This window comes from Eptatretus burgeri, chromosome 1 (genome assembly GCF_056783735.1).
Source record: "Eptatretus burgeri isolate ZD-2024b chromosome 1, Ebu_testis_v1, whole genome shotgun sequence".
In the NCBI taxonomy this organism is placed as follows: Eukaryota; Metazoa; Chordata; class Myxini; order Myxiniformes; family Myxinidae; genus Eptatretus; species Eptatretus burgeri.
In genome coordinates, this window is record NC_140961.1 from 13,692,955 (window position 1) to 13,711,043 (window position 18,089).

The following is an 18,089-nucleotide window of genomic DNA, read 5'->3' on the forward strand; positions in this document are numbered from 1 at the left end:
CCGCGCCCGGCGTGACTCATGCCCTCGTGATCCATCCCCCGCTCAACCAAGGGTGGGAGAGAGTTGTTGACGTCATGAATCACGGGATGGAAGGGCTCTTTTTCCTCTTCGCAGAGAGGGGGAGGGACGTCTCCATTGTTGGCTCCCTAACTATTAAATCGATCCGCAGTGCATCTAATCGATTTCTAAACATTTAAACAATGGAAGGTGAGCTATCAAGGGAACAAGCACTTATCGACATAGCTGACGAAAGGAACCTGTATGTTGTGTGCAATCAAATTCCAAATTCGTAACAATATTATTAGCGCCAGTTGGACTTAGTCTGAAACGGAGGCTTATTGATTTGGTCTCGATTTTCGTGTCGTGTCCGTGCTTGCGTTTGTGCGTCCGCAACCATATCTGACATGTATGGACCGATTTTATTCATACTTGTCAAAAAGACAACACATGATGGGATACATATGTACGTCTTTTTTTTCGAGTTCAGATCTAAGATGACCGATTGGCAGCCATTTAGTTATAACCCCCCCCCCCTCGATGTTGAACACGTCCTCAACCATTCCTCAGAGATGTATTTACCGACGTAGTTCAAACTTGGCACACAGATAAAGAATGATGGCTTACATAAGCATGTAATTTTTTTCCCCCCCGAGATCAGATCCAAGATGGCCGGTTGGCGGCCATTTTCTTACATAAATCTGTCTCCAACCATTTCTCAGACATACATGGTCCAATTTTGTTCAAACTTGACACAAGCACAGTACATGATGGCATACACATGACCTCACTTTATTTTACAATCTTATCAAAGATGGCTGACTGGTAGCCATTGTAGTTGTAAATAAATATGGGCTAGTCCTTTCACTCTGTACAGCAAGATTATTAAAACAACGGGGGCTATGACATTTTATGTCTTTTTTACTTGTTTAAACTACTTTGTGGGACGATCTTTCAGATGAATTACGAATGTAAGTAGTTTTTCAACATTTCATCACATCGAGGAACAGCACAATATTTAAAACAAGCTACAGAATCATGATCAGCACTGACTCACAGCACATTTCTCGCTGACACCGTACTTCCTGCACGCAGCCATATTCTCGCCATTTTCATCAGTGGACTTTTTCCAACTTCAAATCTGTCTTGTATGACTTCCGTGACTTTACGGGAGGCATTCTAAGATGACGTAGTAAGGATAGATACACATGATTAGGATTGAAAGGGATGGAACAAACATAATTGGTGAGTGCATGCTCATTAATGATTGGATAGAGTTGGGTCACAAGAATCACCAATGTGTATAAACCACCTCAGGTAGAGCGGCTCCTTCCAGCACTACCCATTACTGCTCATCCTGAAGGTCATGCTGGTGATTTCAACAGCCATCACGCCTCATGAATGTGGATATACTTCAGATGACGAAGCAGTTGAATAACTCGTGGCTTGGGCCTCTGCTGGTGATTGCTATCTCCTGCATGATGCCAAGCAACCAGACACTTTCCATTCATGTAGATGGAGGAAGGACTACAATCCAGACCTCTGTTTTGTCTCCAGGGATGGTATTGGACACCTTCTTCATACATCTTGTCAGATCGTTCCACACTTTCCACACAGTCAACATCAAGCAGCATTAATCCACATCGGAATAGAGGTTCCCTTGATCACATCCAAACCTAAAGCCCACTGGAATTTTCGGAAAGCCAACGGGGGAGGCTTTCCCAACAGAAGTCGAGGAGCAGATCACCAACCTCAACCTTGTCCCGAAGAGCTATAGCATGCTTCTGCAAGATCCTGATTAATACAACCAAAAAACAACACCCCACATGGTTTTCAGAAATGCAACACACCTTGCTGGTTGTCAGAAACTGTTCAACTCCTCCAACAGTATGAAGCTTCTGGGGATCCAGATGTTGCATCTGAGCGCTTAGAATCTCTGGACATGACCAGATGACAAGGATGGCAGAAGACTGTTGAGGAACTTTATTTCACTCATTCAAGTAGAAAGGCATGGAACCTAAGGCATCTTGGAGCTACCTCCCCTGTTCAACATAAACCTCCCAAAGTATCAGCTAATGCTGTTACTTTGAAGCTGCTCCTCAAAACTAAAGTTTCCTCAATAAGGAAGGCTCGTCGTGAAGTCCATAAGGAACTCTTAAACACCACATCATCATCTCCTCCTACATCATGCTTTCTTCCCCAAAAACCAGAGGCGCTCCTCGCTCCGCCATCCCGAGCGAGGGCTTCGTGCTCCGCTATCCCGAGCAAGTTGTGAAATAACACCAATTTCCGGACCGTTTGACTTGTTAACGTGTTTTCTAAATTACTGAGCCCAATTTTTTTTCCACCCATCACACGCAGCTGTCTATAAAGAATAATGTTTGTGATCATATCGCTGAAATGTCTATATAAATGCAACGTTGTTTTTTGGTGAAAGCTACTCAATGTTTTTGGGTGGTGTGCAGTACATACATAGTGTAGTCGGTAATCACACCGATTCCAACCTGTCAATTCCTGAAAAATTGCCGATATCAGCCAATCGTGTGTGTGTGCGTGCGCGCATGAGAGAGTTTAGTGAATAAAGCATAACATATTCTCTCTGATAACTCCGCTACATATCTCTATCTCTATCTCTATCTCTATCTCTATCTCTATCTCTATCTCTATCTCTATCTCTATCTCTATCTCTATCTCTATCTCTATCTCTATCTCTATCTCTATCTCTATCTCTATCTCTCTCTCTCTCTCTCTCTCTCTCTCTCTCTCTCTCTCCCTCTCTCTCTCTCCGTCTCTCTCTCCGTCTCTGTCTCTCTCTCTCTCTGTCTCTCTCTCTCTCTGTGTCTCTCTGTCTCTCTGTCTCTCTGTCTCTCTGTCTCTCTGTCTCTCTGTCTCTGTCTCTGTCTCTCTCTCTCTCATCCTTGCTCCACCCCTCCCACTACAGTGGTGCACCCTCCTCCCACATACCTCTCACTCTCCCCATCCCTCTCCCTCTCCCTGTCTCTGTACATGTCCAGACGGTGGTTTTGTCTGGATGGGTGTTCATTTTCGGCCGTGGCCGGGCGGTGTTCGTCTCCGGACGCGGCCGGGCGGTGTTTATTTTCCGGACGCGGCCGGGTGGTGTTCGTCTCCGGACGCGGCCGGGCGGTATTTATAGTATGACCAGTAGAAAATGGATTTCATACATTATTTTGTTTCTATCTTCACTGAAATTCAATGCAGAATAATTTTGATGAGACAGAATGAATTGTAATTAATGCTCCACCACACGTCTGCCTTCCCTTCCTGTCATCTCTCGCTGGCTTCCCTTCCCCCACCCCTCCTCACTCCGCCTCCCTCCTCGCTCTTCCCCCTTCCCCTTCTCACCCCTCCTCCTTTCTCTCTCCCCCACCCCTCTCTTTCCCCTCTCCCCCCCCCCACCACTCTCTCAGTATTCCCGTCAGCGAAGCGATTTTAACTATCGTATTTAGTAACTGTGAATAAGTGTCGCTGACGGAAATTTGATGGACTAAAGGCAATCCACCTGACAACAGACTGCTGTGACTTGGCTGTCCAACTTAGACTTAGATTTGTGAGTGGTAATTTGTCATCCGCAAGAAAGAGAAATAAAAAATTGATTAGATAATTTTGCACACGTCGGTGAGCGGATTAACATTTAATTTCTCACCCAATCAGCAAACGCTCCGAGCAACGATTTCTGTAGTGCGTTTCAAATTAACAAGTATACAATTTATTTAAGAAAATATCACAGGATGCAATTCAATGTCTTAAACCATAAGATAAGTCGAGTCTGCCTGGTACAAGTCGAGGCCCAGACTTGCAGGAAAGAACGCATCTACAGATATGACAAAATATATGGTAATACGCAGGAGATGCAACAAAATCTACTCTACACTTGGCAAAACCTGGAACAGGCATTTAGAATATCATTGATTTGATTCCTTCTTGGTTCTTGGGTTCAAGTACTGCACGATACCAAGGGACATGCCATCAGATACAAATACATGGAGTCTATTTGACTGTGTTCATATCACAGATTGTTAAAATAAAGTTGGTTTACAATCAGGGATGCTCATTTTATTCCGGCAAGGCACTCTACAATCGGCAGAACAACAGACGCCATGTTGGGGTGAGGAAGTAGTTTCAAAAGCCTGGCCCCTGGCTCGGTGACCCAGGCTTTTCCGTAATTGTGAAAGTAAGTGTCTGTCTGAGTATTACTGCTTGGTGTGATTGCCTAATCGTCAAATGGGTGACTGTTCATTACAAGTGCGTGCATGCAGTACATGGTCAGCAGTACAATGGGGGAAGTCACCTTTTCATTTTCACATGAATGAAAGATCGGTTTGATAGATCAGGGCAAACTTAGAAATGAAAAACTAGATGGACCTCCTTAATAGTTTATTGGCCTTTTCTTTTTCCAACATAAAAAGTAAAATCAATAACTTTTCAAATATTTTATTTTGAAAGTACAATTCAAACGCCAATGGTGTCCTGCTCAGAAGGTTGCGTGAAATGCGTAACTTTCACCGAGAACTCTGCTGAACGTCAACCTCGTCCCAGTACAGGTGCCTGAGCAGGTAAATAAGGACTCGAAGCTACCCACACATAGCAAATCAAAGCACAGGTGAACGCAACTTCACTGCCAACATGATTGGTACCACTGATCATTCACCTCGTCTTCATGAGACCGAGTAGACGCAGTATTGATGGCAATTAGAAAGTTTGACAAATGATACATTGCTTGGTATAATTTGATCAAGGCTAAATGTCGCATCGATTGCTGTGCAAACTGAATTATACACATTGCTCCGGTATCAAACAATTACTCAAGAATTCAATTTTTCTTCCCAATGAAGGCAGGAGCAAATGGAACAAATCGAATGTGGTTCTCGAATCGACGATGCACACTTGATATGGGATTCTTAGGAAATTAGAGCAAATTACAAGCTGCAATCGAAGTCAAAAGGTTGTCAAGAAATAACCTTGCAAAAAAGGCCGAGCTGAATATTAACAGAGATAAATTGTGGAGAACTAAATTGAACACTTCAGTTATTCCTTTTCAAAAGGTAATTTATGAAAGACAATCATTCCATGGATGAATGATGTTTCCATTGTAAATCTTCCACGAAAGGAAAAAGTGTCTGCACAGAGCGAGTGGTACCGTTTGAACTTACATATACTGATCGGCATTCCAAAGTTGTGGTCATTAATCAGGGTCATGTACAACCACCTTACAATACCAGCATTACAAACAAATTCATAGCCATTATCAGGGTCGTGTAAAACAGCCCTACAATACCTTCATTATAAACAAAGTGATGGTCATTACCAGGGTTATGCGTCATGACCTAACAATATGTACATTACAAATTAAACTCACTCGATGCAGACTCGCTCCATATTTGCTACATCTTGAACACAAAGTCTTCATGATGAGCATTGTTACACAGATGTGAGACTCATGAACAGAGGAGCTTGCACATGGATTGCATGCATGACAAGGACGTTAGAAGACAACAATCGTACGCATTTATATTAAAAATAACAAGAATATAAATAGCCAAAGGACATATCGCGACAGTGCAGTGTATGGAATTTCAATCTGGGATCATAGAATGAGGAGCCAGGTGTAAAGATAGAATTGCAAAGAGGCCACACCAATTCTTTAGCTCACCTGGACGTTAGTCAGGTGAACTTATGCGATCGAGCAGTGTCCGTAGGTGAGTGAGTGAGTGAGTCAGTCCATAAACACTCGAGTCATTATCGCTTGAACCCAACACACGATTTTGATGAAACTTGGCCACAAGCTTCATATCTGATGCCTCACGAAGGTGTATGGACCACATTAATATCTGCGCTCATTATGGGGGTCTACGGAGGGTTTTTTGACCCTCACCCCACCCAATAGGTATTTCCTCTTCTCCAAAACCACACAATTTCGATCAAATTTGACCCCAAACTTCATCACCCGCAATGTACCAAAGTGTATTGACCGCATCAAAATCTGCACTCATGAAGGGGTCGACCGAGGGTGGGGAAGGGGGGGGGGAGTTGCCCCCAAAATAGGTATTTTCTTTCTTCTCTGAACTACACACACAATTTGAATGAAACTTGACCACAACCTTCATCACCCATGATGTACCAAAGTTTATTCACGGCATTAAAAAAAATTCAGGGTCTAAAGGAGTCCATGGGGGTGTGAGTGACTGTTGCTCCTGATTCAGGTGAGCTTCACTACAGACTACCTGAAGGCTGGCCTCTCAGGGCCCACTTCCGTGCACAAAGGATGATGAACACCAGCAGTCTAATCAAACACTTCATCTCTCCTGGAACATCACCCAACACAGGGGTGATCGTCTTGGAAGAAGGTCGAATGGAGTTTTCGGTCCACGTTATTTATTTATTCACTTATTTTAAATACCAGGTCTAATTCTCGTCATGGAACTGCACTCACAAACACATGGACAGACTAATGCGACAAACACTGAACACAGCCACTGATCTTGGGGGAAGTGCCATCACTTCCCGGGATACTGTGGGTACCGGCGACGTCGTAACAATGGTGCCGCTTTTCTCACCGCACTCAGCGGGGCATTTCCTCAGGAGGAATTTCCTCCACCCCACGTATGCCAATCACATGAGCACAGGATGCCAGTTTGAACACAGTTTGAATGAACACAGGATGCCAACCTATGTTCATTCAAATTCAAAAATTGAGATTTTTCACAGCTCGTCTACCGGCACTTGGCAATCGCTCGTTGTTTTGCGTTGGAGCATAATAAAGTACGTCAATCTTTGTAGGGTCAGTCACGTTGGTCCCATGGGAATCTTTTGAAAGTTTTCATCACATGACACTGCAATGCAAATGAATTCCAAATTGCCGGTTCAATTACTCTTGGGAAAGCAATGGCAAACCACCTGGCGTAAAAGGCGTTTGGCAGTCTTGCAAACCTTATAAAAGAAGAATGCGTAAACACGCAAACCCGATTATCAAATCGTGGAAGTTACGCTGTCATCAACTTCTCCAACGACGTGTGTCCCCCATGCGCCCCCCCACCCACCCCCCACACCTTCACTACTGCTCCCAAGGTCAGCAACAGCTATTTATTCAAATCTTACCAATCACTGGGCAAGCATGTGTTTGATAGAATGAGACGGGATGGGCTGGTCTATACAATCAACCTCAAAACACGGAGTTCTCATTATCAAGAGAATGATAAACTTGTGAACCCCCTCACCCCCCTCCCTAACCCCCAAACCCCCACCATATCCATCCTCCATCCCCACCCCTACATTTTCTTCTTGCATCCCCCTTCCACCACATTTTATTCCTACACACACCCAACCACCACATTTTATTCCTGCACCCAACCACCACTTTGCTTCCTGCAACTCACCACTACCACCACTTTTCTTGCTGCACTCCACCCCACCACCATATTTTCTTCCTGCATTCCCATCCCACCATATTTTTTCTTGCACCCCCATCACATTTTCTTGTGAGATCCCAAAAACTGTTATCCCAAAGACTCCACGATATGACCTTTCGAAATTTATATTCTTGTTATTTTTAATATAAATGCGTACGATTGTTGTCTTCTAACGTACTAGTCATGCATGTAATCCATGTGCAAGCTCCTCTGTTCATGAGTCTCACATCCGTGTAACAATGCTCATCATGAAGACTTTGTGTTCAAGATGTAGCAAATATGGAGCGAGTCTGCATCGATTGAGTCCCAAAAACTGTTATCCCAGTGTTTCATTGGCAAGGTGATTCATCAATGTGTGTGCCGTCTCTCGGATGGATATTATGCTGGGAGTCCCATCTGCAGGCATTAGTTGATGGATGTTGAAGATCCCACACTATCCTTCGCGAAGAGGAGGCGAGCCATTGCCAGTACCCTGAACAAATGACTAATTCCTGCCCTAACCTTAGTCGAACGTCAGGCCTGGCCAACTGGTTCATGAAAGACTTGGGAAAGCTTCCCCTGGCCAAGCGCCCAAGAATGTGGGAATAATTGTGACCGTGAAAGACGTTTATAACTCTGCCTGATGTGCCCCCTGTAGGCAGTGAGGGAGAGTACACAGAGAATGCTGATTACTGTGTGTGAACGGTGAAAAAAAAAAAACATTTTTATAAATGGTTAAAGTCTGTTCGTGTTTAAGTTAATGGATGGAGAAGACAGACCAATGTCTGACAAGTTGACACCAACTACAAATCAGGTCTAATTCAGAAAAGATCGAGGATTTGGATGGGGGACGATAAGAGGTGGTGGTGAACAGCTGTTTTGAAGGCCTGGAGGGAAGAATGGGATTGAACAAAGTGAGGGAGTTTATTCCAAAGGCGGGAAAAAAGAGGAATGAAAGAGTGAAGGTTTGCAGCGATTCGTGATTGTGGTAGTTTTACCAGAAGGGGGTTGTTGGCGGACCTTGAGCGCCCTGCGGAAATGTGGTGGGGACAAATCGCAGAGAGAGTAGAAAGGGCGAGGCTGGAGAGGAGATGGTGGAAGACAGAAAGACCACCAACCAACCTGCGGTGATTGAGTGAGAGGCCCAAAGACTCAGCCTCATTGTGGGAGATGCCAATGATCCGAAATGCTTTGGTTTCCACAGCGTGAAGCCGATAAAGGTTGGAGGCAGGAGCGCCAGCCCAGAGGGGAGAGCAGTACTCCATCAGGCTGCGGACGAAAGATTTTTACGTGGTCATGAGCTCAGGTGGGCCGAGGAAGGAATGCACGACGTTAGATTCCCAGTCGGCGACTGGCTTTGGAGGCGAGGTTTGAAATGTGGCTTTCCCAGGAAAGGTTAAGGCAGATAGTGAGACCCAGAAGCTTGAAAGAAAGGACTTCTTCCAGAGGATTAGGCCAAAAAAAAAAAAAATGTTGCATTGGCGTAACCCGCCCGACCCTAAAAATTCCGCCGACCCTACGGTTTTTTTTGTTTTTTTTTGCTGTCGATTTCAAGTATCTTGTTGATTGAGATCGCGATCGCAAAAACCCGGAAGTGTTTCGGACAGAACCCGCCGACAAAAAGGGTGGTACAAAAAGGGTAGTAAAAAGGGTGGTAAAAAAAAGAGCCGGGGGAGATTTTGGGAGGGATTTATTAGGAAAAAAAAAAAAAAAAAAAAAGATCCCGACCGACCTACTCTATTTTTCAGTGACCCGTTACGCCAATGCAACATTTTTTTTTTTGGCCTTATTGAGAAAGTGGATGGGGGGGGGTTCTAAACGGTCCTATCGCAGAGACATAGTGAGAGTGTGAGATTTGTCCGGATTGAAAGACATGTTTCACGTGTTGTACCAGTTTGTGATTTTACCTAGATCTGCAGTGAGCGAAGAAGCTGCTGCTTGCCGGTCAGAGGGATGACAGATGGTACGGCAGAGGGTGGAGTCAGCAACAGGGATTGTAACACCCCTGACATCCAACTTGGCAGCTAGTGGATCAGCCTGGTACAGCTGCTCAAAGTAACCGGCCCAGTGGGTCTTCACTTCGGACTCCTCTGTCAAGAGCCCACCACCCTCTGCTCTAACTGCAGTACACCGAGGGATGAGCTTGGACGAACGCAATGCCTGATTTCCGAACATCAATTTGCTTTAAGATCAGGTCACTCTTCCAGGATATGCTGCTTCAGCTCTCCCAACAATGGATGGAGGTCCTCAATGCCAGACATGACATCAGAGACATATCACTAGAAATATCACGTGCTTTTGTCATGGTCTGGCGCTCTGCCCTGCTTACCAAACTCTCTTCCTATGGTATCCAAGGCCATCTCAACTCATGGCTCACAGACTTCCTCTCCTGTCACAATCAACGTGTGGCCCTAAATGGAGTTCTTTCATCCCCTCTTCCTGTCCAGGCAGGAGTTCCTCAAGGCAGCGTTTTGTCCCTGTTCTTTTTCTGGTTTTCATCAACGATCTCTCTGACTCTCTGGAAAATCCTCTTTATCTCTTTGCTGATGGCCCTCTGGAGGATTCTTGATCTTCGTGGAGTGCCACCAAAACTGATCGATCTGATGTCTGAACTATACTTTGTTGTGAGATGCGGTGGTACCATCTCTGACTTATTTCCAGTTGTTGCTGGAGTTTGTCAGGGGTGTGTACTGGCCCCCACGCTTTTCAGCACTTGTGTGGACTGGATTCTGGGAAGGATGTTAGAGAGATCAAGCTGCAGTGCATCGTTTGGGAATGTCAATATCTCTGATCTTGATTTCGCAGATGATGCATTCATCTTTTCGGAGACTCCAGATATCCTTTTGGGGTCCCTCGAGATGCTGAGTGAGGAGTCGGAGCCGCTGGGATTGCCGGTTTCCTGGGTCAAAACTAAGATCCAGGCTTTCAATGACATCTTGGATGCTGCTGTCCTGTCTGTACCTGTTTGTGGTGAGGATGTTGAGGTCACGAAGAGATTCACTTACCTTGGCAGTGATATTCATGTCTCTGCTGGCTGTGAGCCAGAGGTCAACAGACGTCTGGGTCGGGCCTGGGGAGTCATGGATTCACTGGATCATTGGGTGTGGTGCTGCCGGTACCTCTGCGGGAGGACAAAAGTTCCGAGTCTTCATGTCCTTGGTGCTTCCAGTCTTACTCTATGGATGTGAGACTTGGACTCTGACCAGGGATCTGAGACAGAGACTTCATTCCTTTGGAACCAGGTCTCTTCGGAGAATCCTTGGCTGCCGCTGGTCGAACTTTGTGTCCAACGAGCGGTTGCTGAGAGAGACTCAAATGAGATTTGTTACCTGCATAGTCCGTGAGCATCAGCTGCGGCTGTATGGACATGTGGCTCATTTCCCTGACACTGATCCTGCTCACCAGATTCTCTCAGCGAGGGAGCCTCATGAGTGGAGGAGGCCAATGGGCCGACCACGTGCCTCTTCGTTGCAGCAGGTTGATCAGCATCTTAAGGAAATGGCGATGGGCCAGGGATCTGCCTGGGGGATGGCCAGACAGAGGCCCCTGGAGTACCGGCGGAAAGTGGACACAGCGACGCGCTGCTCTGGTGCATGCTCCCATACCTGACCTGACCTGACCTGTGAACAAACTTTCGTACATCATGGGTGGTGAAGATGGTGGCCAAGTTTCATTGTTGTTTTTTTTTGTAGTTCCGGTGAAGAAAGGAAATACCTCATTTGTGGTAAATCCCATTAGAGCCTGATTTTTTTTAATGGTGCGAACAAACTTTGGTACACCACAGGTGATGAAGATTGTAGTTGAGTTTAATCGGAACTGTGTGTGTCGTTTCTTAGAAGAAAGCAAATACCTCCTTTGGGGGGCAACCCCCCCATCCCCCCCACTCCCGCCATCAACCCCCTCAGCCCCGACTGTCTTTGATGTCATAAACAAGCTTTGGTCAATCACGGGTGATAAAGTTTGTACTCAAGTTTCATCAGAATTGTGCGTGTGGTTTCTGAGAAGAAAGCAAAGACCTATTTTGGGGGTCAACCCCCGTAGAGTCCCTTATGGTCCGATTTTTTTCTTAATGCCATGGACAAACCTTGGAAGATACACATTGATGAATCGAGTTGTAAAGTTTCATCAAAAACATACGTGTAGTTTCAGAGAAGAAGTTGCAAGTATTTGTGGATGGACGGACGGACAGACGGACTGACGCGCGATCAAATAAGCTCCCTAGAACCATGTTCCAGGTGAGCTAAAAATCAGAATATTTATGAAGAAGCATTTAAAAACCACTCGGTGAAACCAACAGAGAATTAGTACAACTGATAATCCATCAAATGATTAACAAATGCAAAAGACCTGTCATGCTCGGGTACGGTGAACGTCAGCTGCGGAGGTATGCCAGCCAAGCAGATGTCTTCAACATGAAACTTTCCATCTTCCTTCTCAACCCCTAAAACAGCCACCACCAAACCTGTACCACAGTGATAATCAATAGTGAACAATATTCAAAGCTCTCACATTTAATACAGTATTATTCAAAGGCCACCATCATCATAGCCAACTAAAATACGCAATTCGTTGTGTCTGACAACACATTCAGTCATTACTTATCCAATTTCAACCAAATTTTCCAGGGGTATTAAGGGTCCTACGACAGAGGGTGGTAGTGGCTTCATTTGCCCCCCTCCCTCAGGGGTTGTTCTACCTTGGAGAAATGCCGTGTTAAGGTGTATATATAGCTTATCATGACGTTTTCCAAGGCCTCATCGAACAGCAAAAGTAATAACAACAATAATGATGATATTAGCATAATAAGAAGATAAATATTATTGCAAGAAAATGTTAATACTAATAACATCCCCCCGCTTTCAGGGGTTATTCTGTCTTGGGCAAACACAGTGTAAAGGTGTGTAGGTGGCAGCGTATCGTGGCGCCTTTCCGAGGCCGCTTCGAATAACAAACATCCGCAAGCACGAGAAGCGCCCATTTGGAGATTTGAAAATTATCTTCAATGGTGATTGGCACCAGATTCTCTCAGTTGTCAGAAATGGTGGGCACCCACAAATCATGTCACAATGCCATAACAGCTCTGATTTGTATGACAAGGTGGAAGTGCATAAACTCACCATCAAGATACGCATAGCCCATGAGACAGGAGGAGGATACAATGACCAGGAATTTGCCGAGTACATTATTGATATTGGGGAAGGCAAGATTCCATACGACAGGGAATGTGATGACTCCACATACACCTCAATGAGCAGCTTACTCCTCCTACCAGTACCATGGTCAACTTTTGTAAATGGGTGTTCCCAATACAAGTGGCAGCTGTCATAACCGGGAGTGGCTATATGAATGGGCTGTGTCATACCCAACAAATGTGGAGGTTGACAGAGACAGCTTCAATTCACTGACGGAATAATTCCCAGGTGAACAGCATGTTTACCAGAGTGTGGTCGTACAGCATGTCAAACCTTTTTGGACACGGGCAATGTTATGTAGCAGAGACGAGTGGGTGATAAAAACAGAACAATAATTCTGGCCCGTGATGAACATCCAAAGAAGATAAATCACATATTAAAGCAAGATGGTATTCATAGAATACATACCTCACGTCTTTTAGGTTTTTTAAGGTTTCTTTTTTTCTTTGATCTAATACGGCTGCCAGACCACGTGACCAATGATGTCATCTTTATCAAGCCATATTTCCAATGGGAAGTTGATCAATTAGTTAAATTTTGCATTGATCCGTTAAGCGGTTTCTTGGATAAAGATATGCAAATATTTTCCTTTAGATACAATATAGCTGCTAGACACCGTGACACATGATGGTCATTTTTATGAAAAATCTTTTCAAATTTCAAGTCAATCAGATGAAAATTGGCCTATGTTGACCTTTGGCCTATGTTGACCTCAAAAGAGTGACCGCTATATCACATGGTCATGTAACATGTGGTAAAATTTCAATTTCCTCTGAACAGTTTCCGCTGAACGGTTTTCGATGTACGCACTTAATAAAATTTAAGTTCTTGTTAAGTTCTTGTTAAGTTCTTGTTAAGTTCTTGACTTCCGGTTCCGGTTTTGAGCGGCAAAAGGTCTCCTTCGGGGCTCCCTGCTGACATTCTCAAAGTTAAGTTCCGGTTGTTATTTGTCCCGTTTTAACTGTTTAATTTTCTCACCTACATGTTAATGTGTGTTCCTAGTTCGGTTTTGTTTCAAAAATCGTGCTATTTTGTGAGTATTTATGTCGACGTTCTCACCTGGTGTTTGAGGCCTAGTCCTAGGCTTGAGGCCTACCGGTTCCACTTGGTGTTCGATCGTTTTTTTTTTTTGTTTGTTTGTTTTTTCTCCCCATTACCTTCAATTTCTATCCTCCCCATTACCTTCAATTTTCATCCTCCCCACTTTCCAAACATCCCCCATTCTCCCAACTAATCTCTTTCTTATCTCAAAAAAAAAAAAAAAAAAACCCAACAACCTTCTCCCGATTCTGCTACTTCTTCCTCTTAACTTCCTCCTCGTCTTCCTCGATTTCTTTTTTTTTTTTTACACTTCCATGACCTAATCTGTTGAACTCTCTCATACATTAATATTAACAACAAAAACGATCTTATAATGCTTCATCTTCCTCTCTCACACATGTGGTACTCTTTACTGTTTCACAATGCACTACTCTTCTGCTATTTTAACAGACTGCTCTCATTTCGACCTCTCCTTCATTCCTTGCCTAAAAAATCCAACTATTACAGCGCTTCTTCTCTCCATGCTCTGAATTCGCCTTCATTGCATCCATCAAGAATTGTGTTAAATCGCATCTCTGACCTAAAACTTTTAAAAACCACAGTTTGCCATGGATGCTCGCTTTCCATCAACCATTCTTTTTTCCAACTTCAGTGCCAACTCACCCCCTCACCCCTCACTCTCACTCTCAAAGCAACCATCCCACTCTTCTCCCTCCAAGCCTCCCTCTCACCTCTTTCAAAAATTCCCCCTCACCTTTCTCCCACCTTTCATACCCCTCACTATTCCTTCTCTAAGTTGGCCCCCCTCTCATCCACCAACCTGCCTCCCTCCACTGCCCTCTCACCTCCATCTCTTCACTCCACCTCCTCAAATCCTCAACTGCCATCTACCTTGTCTCTTGTCCACCCTCTCACACAGCACCACAGAGCCTTTTCTCCTCCTCATTCGGCCCCCTCCCCTCGCTATTCTGCAATACCCCACACTCCTTCAGCAACCCTCCTTACCTCCCCCTCGTCCCTCGTCCGACCCTCCCCCGCCCCTCCACCTCCTGCACCAAAAGCCTCCTCCCCTACCTCTTCATTAAAAGTGTGGACCTCAAATATCCGGGGCCTTCGCTCAAACCTTTCAGATCTTTCCATGCAGGTTGCCACTGACAAACCAGACATTATCTGCCTAACAGAAACTTTCCTCTCCCAAGACGTGTCTGACTCCCAAGTATCTCTCCCTGGTTACTCCCTCTTACGGTATGACAGACCTGAGCCTCGTCCTGGTGGAGGTGTTGCTCTCTTCATCAAAGACTCTATTCCTCACTCTCCCTGCACTGCTCTCACTCCCCCACACCCCCAGGAATACCTCTGGCTTCGGCTTCCCCTCCACTCCCACCTCATGTTTATATGTGTACTGTACCGTCCACCGAACAGTGATGACTCCATCTACACCTCACTCTCCGAAAACATGGACCATCTTCTATCTTCTCATCCAAACTCTCTCTTCCTCTTATGTGGCGACTTCAATTGTCATCACGCCAGTTGGCTAGGTGTGGGTACCTCTCTCACCTGCCATGGGACATCAGCAAAAGCTTTCTGTGACTCATTGGGACTGACTCAATCGGTCAACTTCCCGACCCGGATCTCAACCAATGGTACTCCATCTCTTCTGGATCTGATTTTGACAAATTTCCCTGACAATATCTGCTGCTCTTCCTTCGCTCCAATTGGTTCTTCTGACCACGTCCTTGTTAAAGTGGACATCTCTCTGGATGTTATCAGAGAACCACCTCACCGCCGTCGAGTCTGGCATTTCACTCAAGCCGACTGGCAGGGTCTCCGAGCAGCCATCAAACTTACAGACTGGTCTCCTATCACTACTTTCTCAAACATCAACTCATCCTGGGAATTCTTTCAAAGAAACTTGCTCTCCCTCATGCACAGATTTATCCCCTCTCGTGTTCAGTTGTCTTACCCTTCCTCCCGCCCTTGGTTTACTGAAGCTTGTGGCGAGGCAGTTGTCCTGAAACAACTTGCCTTTGCCTCATGGAAAGCAAACCCAACTGAGGGCAATCTCAGTTCTTTCCACAAAGCTCGGAACAAGTGTGTAGCTACCCTCAGGAGAGCCAGAAAACAACATCTTTCTCATCTCAAGTCTGAACTCTCAAACCTCTCTCCCTCCTCAAAATCCTGGTGGCGTTTAATCAAATCTGTTTCTGGTGTATGTTCCCCCTCCATCCCCTCCCTTACCTCAAATGGCCGCACTGCTGATTCCACACATGATAAAGCTGAATGTCTAAACTCGGTGTTTGCAGCTAAATCTTGTGTCCCAAACCCATCACTATCTCTACCCACTTTACCCAGTCGCACCCAACTGTCCCTGGACTCTGTATCCTTTTCTCCTGACAAGGTGGAGAGCTTGCTTTCAAACCTCGAGTCAGATTCTGCAACCGGTCCAGACGGCATCAGCCCACGTGTCCTCAAAGCCTGCTCTTCTGCTCTTGCTCACCCTCTCTCTGTTCTATTCACCCTCTCATTTTCCCAAGGTCATCTGCCATCTGCTTGGAAATCTGCTAACATCACTGCCCTGCATAAAAAGGTGCAAAAACAGATCCCTGTAACTATAGACCAATCAGCCTTCTCCCAATCATCAGCAAGGTGATGGAATCCATCATCGCTTCAGACATGAAATCCTTCCTCTTCTCCAATGGCTTGATTTCCAATCATCAATTTGGTTTCAGACCAGGTCACTCTACCCTGGATATGCTGCTTCTGCTCTCCCATCAATGGATGGAGGTCCTCAATGCCAGACAGGAAATCCGAGCCGTATCCCTGGACATATCACGTGCTTTTGACACAGTCTGGCACCCTGCCCTACTCACCAAACTCTCTGCCCATGGTATTCAAGGCCATCTCCACTCATGGCTCGCAGACTTCCTCTCCTGTCGCAGTCAACGTGTGGCCCTAAATGGAGTTCTTTCATCCCCTCTTCCTGTGCAGGCTGGAGTTCCTCAAGGTAGCGTTCTGGGCCCTGTTCTTTTCTGGTTTTCATCAATGATCTCTCGGACTCTCTGGAAAATCCTCTATTTCTCTTTGCCGATGACTCAACCCTCTGCCGTACCATCTGTCATCCCTCAGACCGGCAAGCAGCAGCTTCTTCGCTCACTGCAGATCTGGATAAAATCACAAACTGGTCCAACACGTGGAACATGTCTTTCAATCCAGACAAATCTCACACTCTCACTATGTCTCTTCGAAAGGACCGTTTACAAAACCCCCCCATCCACTTTCTCAACAATCCTCTGGAAGAAGTCTTTTCTTTCAAGCTTCTGGGTCTCACTATCTGCCATGACCTTTCCTGGGAAAGTCACATTTCCAACCTTGCCTCAAAAGCCAGTCGCCGACTAGGAATCCTCCGTCGTGCAAAGTCCTTCCTCGGCCCTCTTGAGCTCCTGACCACTTACAAAGCTTTTGTCCGTAGCCTGATGGAGTACTGCTCTCCCCTCTGGGCTGGTGCTCCTGCCTCCCACCTTTCTCGACTTCCCGCTGTCGAAACCAGGGCATTTAAGATCATCGGCATCTCCCGCAATGAAGCTGAGTCTTTGGGCCTCTCACTCAATCACCGCAGGTTGGTCGGTGGTCTTTCTGTCTTCTACCGACTCCTCTGCAGCCTTGCCCCCCCTGCTCTCTCTGCGATTTGTCCCAACCACATTTCCACAGGGCGCTCAAGGTCCGCCAACAACCCCCTTCTGGTAAAACTACCAAAATCACGAATCACTGCTCATCTTCACTCTTTCATTCCTCTTTTTTCCCGCCTTTGGAATAAACTTCCTCACTCTATTCTTTCCCATTCTTCCCTTTAGGCTTTCAAAACAGCTGTTCACCACCACCTCTTATCTTCCCCCATCCAAATCCTCGATCTTTTCTACCCCCGATAATCCACCCAAGCCCACTTCCTTCAATTCTCCTGCTTTCCTTCCTGAAAGTCCCTTTTTTTTTATTTTTTATTTTTTTTTTTTGTATACCTTGGTCGAGGCTCGTATGAGAGCTAACACACAACTCACAGCAAGGAGGCATGAGACAAGAGGGGCGGGAGTGGAAGGGACAAAACATTGGGGAACAGACACAGGTGAACTGTGGAAGGGAGAGGGATGGGGATGGGACGGGGAACATGGCGAGGGGAAGATGGACATTAAAGGGACTTTCAGGAAGGAAAGCAGGAGAATTGAAGGAAGTGGGCTTGGGTGGATTATCGGGGGTAGAAAAGATCGAGGATTTGGATGGGGGAAGATAAGAGGTGGTGGTGAACAGCTGATTTCAAAACCTGAGGGGAACAGTGGGAAAGAATACAGTGAGGAAGTTTATTTCAAAGGCGGGGGAAAAGAGGAATGAAAGAGTGAAGATGAGCAGTGATTCGCGATTTTGGTAGTTTTACCAGAAGGGGGTTGTTGGCGGACCTTGAGCG

The 18,089-nt window shown here is 45.6% G+C and overlaps 1 protein-coding gene across 2 annotated transcripts in view; it reads right to left on the reverse strand.

Annotated features, from left to right (window-relative positions):
- Positions 1–18,089, reverse strand: part of POLD2 (DNA polymerase delta 2, accessory subunit) — a 104,521-nt gene that overhangs the window by 60,964 nt on the left and 25,468 nt on the right. For both annotated transcript variants that reach the window (XM_085872451.1, XM_085872459.1), the window contains exon 4: positions 11,751–11,865. In XM_085872451.1, the coding sequence (XP_085728577.1) occupies positions 11,751–11,865 (115 nt within the window). The remainder of the gene's footprint in view (positions 1–11,750; positions 11,866–18,089) is intronic.